The 8,597-nt window shown below is 41.1% G+C and overlaps 1 protein-coding gene across 1 annotated transcript; it reads left to right on the top strand.

Moving 5' to 3' along the window:
- Positions 1 to 547: 547 nt before the first annotated feature.
- On the top strand, positions 548 to 5,449 carry LOC129864949 (complement C1q-like protein 2). Its single transcript, XM_055937287.1, has 2 exons — positions 548 to 834; positions 4,629 to 5,449. Exon 2 carries the CDS (start codon positions 4,666 to 4,668, stop codon positions 5,170 to 5,172), a length of 507 nt encoding a protein of 168 aa, XP_055793262.1. The 5' UTR covers positions 548 to 834; positions 4,629 to 4,665; the 3' UTR covers positions 5,173 to 5,449.
- The last annotated feature ends 3,148 nt before the right edge of the window (positions 5,450 to 8,597 follow it).

The following is an 8,597-nucleotide window of genomic DNA, read 5'->3' on the forward strand; positions in this document are numbered from 1 at the left end:
ATTCCTGATAACACATCACAAGGGTCTTATTGTATTTTATTAGCCAAGAATGCAATGAACTTATGGTATTACATTTGTGGTTATCACAATGTGCATGTACAGATTAGGAATGAAACAATGACTTGACAGTGATTAGAAGCTGTTGGGTTACTTACTGGAAATAAAAAAAAGTACTGAAGGTCATACATGGGTGCTCAACGTCCACATAAACACAGTGTGGTCATTTCCTCCATTACAGTTGCAATAAGCAGCGTTTGATTCCAAAACTCTTGCTAAAAGATATACAGTGCCTTCAGAAAGTATTCTTATTCAACATTTTGTTGTTACAGCCTGAATTCAAAATGGATGAAATATATTTTGGCGGGGCCAAATGAGGAAAGGTAATGTTTATAAATTAATGTTTTAAAGCTACGAAGGGTTTGAAGTGGATGGACTTCCTGTTTAGCTGAGAATCCTGTGGAAGTTAAGTGGGCGGAAAAAGCATATTTTTAGGATGATGGCCACATCAATGAGTTAGCAGGAAGAAGACCGGAAAAAAGAAAAGAGCCATGATTTTGAAAGGGAGTACTCTATTTGAGCTTCCCAGAAGAGCCTGTCGACTGCTGCCAGAAGAGCTTGTCGACTGCTGGAAGAAGATTTTTGCTGCAGCTTTTTAGCCTACAATATATTTCGATTTTTATTATACTCATATTTAAATATGCATTATACTCAGTTAAAGTAAAATTCTAGGAGTAATCCTTAATGTTAGCTCATTGATAGAGGTGTGGTATGGTAGCTGTTAGTTTCTAGAAGACATCTGACGGACTGATCAAACTCTTTATAAAGTTGTAGAAGGTAAGAAACCGTTTTTCTTGTTATTAAATAGTGTGCGTCTCATAGAATTGTAACAGACACATTTTTTTTTATTGGCACACCCCAATAAGGGCATAGTTAAGGGCGCTGAAGGCTGTCTATCAACTTAATTTACTGTAAATGTTTACTTATCATTGATTTGTGATAGTGATTTGTGATTGATTGATCTAGGATTAATTATGCCTGTTTCTGGAATTTTGAATAACCTTGCTTTATTGTTCTGAAACCCTGTGTCATCAAAGAGTCATACAAGTGCATGTAGATTTCTGAAATAGATTTGATTGAGGATTTTATTAACATCTGGTTAATTAGTCTATCGTGGACCCATGTGGCTGGTATAAAAGGAACCTAGCCTGAGACCCAACTATAGGTACTGAGTGCATTGGTAGGAGTCGTAGGAAGGGTGTCTCTGGGCTAAAGCCAACCCAGAGGGCGACGACCCGCTCATAGTGTGCCGAGGCTGAAACTCTGGCTCAGATGATCCTGAGAAGGCGCCGGGTTTATAGGGTTCAGGGTGAGGGAGCGTAGGCACTCGACTTCGGGGATAGCCTACTTTACTGTAAGGCCCTTACTGTTGAGCTTGAGGAACAGTCCCTAGCTGTAGACTAGCTCAGTGGTAAGGCAAGGCAGCGTCTATCAGATCTGTAGGGATTAATGAGGATTGATAACTGACCTGCTATTGGGTAGGCAGGGGTGAGTTTAATTGTTAATCCTGCAGAGGTGATATTTTAGCATTGATTTGACAAAACCAAGAAGCTCTTCTACACAAAGGACTTCTTAGATATAACTGCTAAAGCGCAACAGTGTTTTCTCAGATACTTGAACAGCCTAGCTGACTAGTATTTGATGGCGCCGAAGAACATGGCTGACGTTTTACATTCTCCCAACCAATTGTGTTTTTTTCCGTTGTGTGTAACTTATTATTTAACTTATTGTGTGCATAATGTTGCTGCTACCGTCTCTTATGACCGAAAATAACTTCTGGACATCAGAACAGCGATTACTCACCGCGGACTGAAATAAATGTTTTCCTTTAACGAGCCCGAAGTCCTTTGTGTAGAAGGATATCCTGCTTTCACTGGAACAGGCCCAGATCCCCGCCTTTTGTGTGAAGAAAAGGGGCCGCAGATCGGGCATCCTTCTGAAAATCTGTTTGGCGAGCGAGTAAACTCCCACTGCCATCCTTTCTTCTTGCTAACGTGCAATCATTGGATAATAAAATTGATGACCTATGATTTAAGATTATCCTACCAACGTTACAGTTTTTAATGACCCACTTTATGTTTCACCGAGACGTGGCTGAACAAAGACAAGGACAATAGAGTTAGCGGGATTTTCCTTGCACTGGCAGAAAAGACGCTACACCTAGTAAGACGAGGGGTGGGGGTGTGTGTTTATTTGCCAATAACAACTGGTGCGCGATGTCTAATATTAAATAAGTCTCGAAGTATTGCTCGCCTGAGGTAGAGTACCTTACTGTTGTCTACAGCTTATCATATCTACCAAGAGTTCATCTATATTATTCCTAGCTGTCTATTTACCACCACAGATCGAAGCTGGCACTAAGACCGCTCTCAACCAACTCTATAAGGCCATAAGGAAAGAAGAAAATGCTCACCCAGACACGGCGCTCCTAGTGGCCGGGGACTTTAATGCAAGTAAACTTAAATCAGTTTTACCAAATTTTTACCAGCATGTCACATGTGCAACCAGAGAAAAAAAAACCTAGACCACCTTTACTCCACACACAGAGACACGCACAAAGTTCTCCCCCGCCCTCCATTTGGCAAATCTGACCATAATTCTATCCTCCTGATTCCTGCTTACAAGCAAAAACGAAAGCAGGAAGTACCAGCGACTCGCTCACTACGGATGTGGTCAGAGGATGCGGATGCTACACTACAGGACTGTTTTGCTAGCACACACTGGAATATCTTCTGGGATTCCTCCAATGGCATTGGAGTACACCACCTCAGTCATCGGCTTCATCAATAAGTGCATAGGCAATGTCGTCCCCACAGTGACTATATGTACATATCCCAACCAGAAGCCATGGATTACAGGAAACATCCGCATCGAGCTTAAGGCTAGAGCTGCCGCTTGAATATCCCAGCTGCTGACCAAGTTCTCAGATACTTGAATAGCTGCTGACCAAGTTCACAACACCAAAAATGGTGACAAACAACACTTCTGAAGAGAAGAGAAAACAGTTGGTCACTGCATTGAAGCATTACACACACATGATTTAAAAGAAGAACAATTGCCTGTTTCACCCTAAATGCAGAACATGTACAGGACACAATTCAACAGAGACAGACCATTTTACCTAATAGGCAGAAAAACGGTCACCAGAAGTTCATCCCCTTTCCAAGAACTTGTGTTTTATGACAGAGAATTTACATAATTGGGAACCTGAAGTGATGAATGCATACTTAAGTCAATGCATATAACTGTGTGTCGTGACTGGACTATCATTAATGTGATGACATGCTATTTATCAAATAATTACCTAACATTTAATTATTACATGATTTAATTAATCATGCAACAATTAACTCATTAGTAACCTGGGGCACCACGGAAAAGTTTTTTTAACAAGTTACCGTTTTCCGAATAAACTCTTAACATATTTACGCTTGTATGTTTTTGCTGTCTCTGTTGAAAACACTCGATCCGTCTGGGGAGTAATTTGACGGAAAGTCTCTGGTTTGTCCACCAGAGATCAAAGTCTTTCGTAGTTGTTTAACTCTGTTATTATGGATACGTCAGGCGTACCAATGGTCGTTTGATACGGAAATGTTCTTTCAGAGTACCACTCGGTTGTTCCCTATCAAGGATACTAGACTAAAGTACTTAAAAACCTGCAGACTGAATGTTCCTGTCTTCATCTTCTTCACTCGAGAAAGCTTCAGAGTTTCTAGTAATTCCGTACCTTTCAGCTCACGCTGCACGTAACTGGCCTATAGAGTGGTAACCATTTTGGCGTGGGGATGCACGTCCTCACGTTCTCTGGTCTTTAGTTTTGTAGATTTCTTACCGTGCGTCTACTTGGTATATAGAGTGGTAGCCATTTCAACGTGGGGACTCCCGTCCTCATGTTTTCTTGACTAATGTAAATTTTGTCAGCGGGACCTTTTATACCCTCTGGGGGGAAAAAGGGTGGTTCCATTACATTTGGCATAATGTCTGTGCTCACGTGGGCGTGGCCACTGACTTGGTTAAGACTATATATAAAAACAAATCTCTCATTTAGAAGGCTAACATCACATTTCTTCTTCTCACAAATAGTTTAATATTTAATCATATACGTTCCACAACATCTAGATGTGAATCTGATCACTGGGAAATATACACATTCAGAGATACAGTTATGTTGTTCTCCTGTCCTTAGTTACATCACAAATTAGTAATGAATTTGACATTATTGTTCTTTAAGTGCCCACGGACCCTTCCAACTGGTTGGAATACAGAAATATTGTTTCAGTAATCAACCTTTTTCATGTTACCATACTGCAAAGTCTTTCTCTGTGGTAATGCAAATGGATTTTCAACTTTCATTTTGGCAGAGTGGGGAAAAGAGTTTAGGTATTTAAACCTGTAGAGGGGGGGGGGGGCTATGATCCTCACCCAAAAGGGCAAGCCATGACACTCGAGATTGAAGACGTTTCCCTTTGTACTAGCCTTTTCACTTTGATGTGACTGCTTGTACCCCAGAGCGCTCTGCATAAAGATGTTACCTCGACCACAACCATTGACTTAACTCTTCTCCTTTACAGAGTCAACTTGTTCCTGAAGATCTCTATCGAAACAGTCATGGAAGCCACACTGACAGCCAGTGAGCGCCAGGTAAAGGAACAGAAAGAGCTACTGCTTTCACTGAGAGCCACAGTGGAGGAACTGAAGAGAGAGAACAGAGAGAGACCGAAGGTAGCCTTCTCAGCTTCACTGTCTGAAACCAAAGGACCATACAGTACTGACATCACCCTGGTCTACAAGCATGTCTTCACCAACACTGGCAATGCTTACAGTCCGGTGACTGGCATCTTTAAGGCGCCGGTGCGTGGAATCTACTACTTCAGATTCACTGCCTTTGGATACACATCCAAACATAGAAGAGTGTCCCTGTACAAAGGAGGACAACTAATGGTGACTGTGACTGACATTAGCACACCACATGATGGAGAAGACAGTGGATCCAATGGTGTCACCCTGCAGCTGGAAAAAGGTGAAGAGGTCTACACACGTCTTAAAGCAGAACATCAAGTCTATGATGACGGGGCTCACCACACCACCTTCACTGGTTTCCTGATCTCCGCTTAGGAAGCAGACTAACAAAAAACTAACATTTGATTACAAAGTCTTGTGTCAGCTTTTTTATTCAGTAAAATTGTTAATGAATAGATGTTAACAGTTCCAGTGATTTTATATTCTCTAAACTAAACTAGAAAAACATTGAAACTAGGTTTTGATAACAATGTGTAAATCCTTTACATCGTTTTTGATTTGCTACTGAAATACATCGACTGTGGTGTTTTATGCGATGCTTAAGACATTGAGTTGTATGTTTGATTTAAAATATAATAAGATTAATAAGATACACACTGAATTGTCTAAGTTTTTAAAAAATATTGAGAGATGTATGGTATGCATGAATATTCTCCAACCGCCCCCTCCTTCCAAAAATGTAAGAAACGTTTTTAAATGTAAATTCGATCCGTTTCTGTGTTCATGTTTTAAATTAATTTTGACATGTTGATTTACACATGTTTGCCAATCTGGGATAGGAGGCTGTCTTTGACAATTGTTTCATGAAATTCATCATTGTATACAATCGAATCATTTCCTAGCATGATTGATAAGGTGCTATGGAGAATATGACTGCCGTAATAATGAGTGTGTTTTGGACGCCGGTAATCAGAAAGGAGTGAAGGTATTGTTTGGCTTTTCATTTGGTGCCAGCACCCTGTATGTTATTTAAACACAACCTGGACATGCTCTAGTAGGAGTCTACACAATGTCAGGCACACAATACCATTCTGGACAACATATATTAATCAGTATCGGACCGTCATTCTGGACAACATATATTAATCAATATCGGACCGTCATTCTGGACAACATATATTAATCAATACCGGACCGTCATTCTGGACAACATATATTAATCAGTATCGGACCGTCATTCTGGACAACATATATTAATCAATACCGGACCGTCATTCTGGACAACATATATTAATCAGTATCGGACCGTCATTCTGGACAACATATATTAATCAGTATCGGACCGTCATTCTGGACAACATATATTAATCAGTATCGGACCGTCATTCTGGACAACATATATTAATCAATACCGGACCGTCATTCTGGACAACATATATTAATCAGTATCAGACCGTCATTCTGGACAACATATATTAATCAATACCGGACCGTCATTCTGGACAACATATATTAATCAGAATTGGACCGTCATTCTGGATAACATATATTAATCAGTATCGGACCGTCATTCTGGACAACATATATTAATCAGTATCGGACCGTCATTCTGGACAACATATATTAATCAGTATCGGACCGTCATTCTGGACAACATATATTAATCAGAATTGGACCGTCATTCTGGACAACATATATTAATCAATATCAGACCGTCATTCTGGACAACATATATTAATCAGAATTGGACCGTCATTCTGGACAACATATATTAATCAATATCAGACCGTCATTCTGGACAACAGGAATTGAAAACATCAACATCCCTCTTTCTGAAACTTTTTTGGTCATGCATACTGAAAATACATGCATATTTAGGTTCTCCAAAATATGTTGTCGTGGCTCACAGACAGATGGTTTGCATCACTGATACAGTATGAGTGTGAATGGACAAGAGGAGGGCTGTATGTGGAATGACAGCAGCCTTGCACTGAGCACTGTTTCACCTTGGTTGAGTTGTTGCCTATCTTTTACATTCTGTCATTTCCTCAACTCTCAGGTGGTTCGGTGGTTGACATCATGCATGTATAGAGAGGGAGGAGTTATCCACACACGCACCATACATGGCTTTATATGGAACACACTGAGGTGCAACGTCATTGGATGTCAGGGAGAGTTGGAGGGAGGTGGAGAGGGATGGAGAGTTGGAGGGAGGTGGAGAAGGATGGAGAGTTGGAGGGAGGTGGAGAAGGATGGAGAGTTGGAGGTAGAGAAGGATGGAGAGTTGGAGGGAGGTGGAGAAGGATGGAGAGTTGGAGGTAGAGAAGGATGGAGAGTTGGAGGGAGGTGGAGAAGGATGGAGAGTTGGAGGTAGAGAAGGATGGAGAGTTGGAGGGAGGTGGAGAAGGATGGAGAGTTGGAGGGAGGTGGAGAAGGATGGAGAGTTGAAGGGAGGTGGAGAAGGATGGAGAGTTGAAGGGAGGTGGAGAAGGATGGAGAGTTGAAGGGAGGTGGAGAAGGATGGAGAGTTGAAGGGAGGTGGAGAAGGATGGAGAGTTGGAGGGAGGTGGAGAAGGATGGAGAGTTGGAGGTAGAGAAGGATGGAGAGTTGAAGGGAGGTGGAGAAGGATGGAGAGTTGGAGGTAGAGAAGGATGGAGAGTTGAAGGGAGGTGGAGAAGGATGGAGAGTTAGAGGGAGGTGGAGAAGGATGGAGAGTTGGTGGAGAAGGATGGAGAGTTGAAGGGAGGTGAAGGATGGAGAGTTGGAGGGAGGTAGAGGAGGAGGGAGAGAGAGACACACACAAACACACAGAGGGACAGAAATGTAGTGTTACAAGGTCGTGAGAGCAGACCATTACCAAGTCCCCACATCTCTCCTCTAGTAGATACCAACCCAATTAGATTTCATAACAATCAATCAGAAATATAAGATGTGCTCTGGACACAACCAGATGTGTGTGTAACGTAATATCATTGCTAAACTGGAACATCTTTTGAAGAATACCTCTAAGGTGATATCATTTATTCAGAAGACGCTTCAGCTAAACAATAGCAGATGTGGAAATAGAATTGAGTACACATTGTCAACATAGCTCCCGTAAACATGCACAGTTCCCCTCCCAAATGGCACCCTATTCCCTGCATAGTGCACTAGAACATATGAGGCTCTGGTCAAAAGTAGTGCACTATGTAGGGAATAGGTCTGCCGTTCGGGAGGTTATGTAAGATAAGATCACAATGTTCTTTTTAGAATACCAAACCAAAACTCTTTCACCAATCGGAGAGAACATTTGCCCTAAGAAATGTGGGTTTTATGAAAACAGGATATCCCCTACATAAACAATAACAGAAACAACAACTGTTTCTATTCCAAACAGGTGAAGATAATTATGTCATTTAATCTGGTGCCTTTATGGGTGAATACTGACACTCACATGTCTGTGCCAGGCCAACAAAACTACATCCTGTCTGCTAGTACCTGCGTCTGATCAAATCAAATGTTATTTGTCACATGCGCCGAATGCAATAGGTCTAGACCTAACTGTGAAATGCTTACTTACAAGCCCTTAACCAACAATGCAGTTCAAGAAATAGAGTTAAGAATATATTTACTAAATAAACTAAAGTAAAATATTTAATAAAGTAACACAATAAAATAACAACAATACAAGGTCTGGTGATTTTCATGATTATTTTCTCTTTAATGGCCCTACAAATGCCCTTTTCTACTGTCCTGTAGGTAATATGAAAGTAGTACTGTATTTAGAGGGTCAACTGTTATTAACCTTGGGCCTCTGGAG

Source organism: Salvelinus fontinalis, chromosome 11, assembly GCF_029448725.1.
Source record: "Salvelinus fontinalis isolate EN_2023a chromosome 11, ASM2944872v1, whole genome shotgun sequence".
Classification (NCBI taxonomy): Eukaryota; Metazoa; Chordata; class Actinopteri; order Salmoniformes; family Salmonidae; genus Salvelinus; species Salvelinus fontinalis.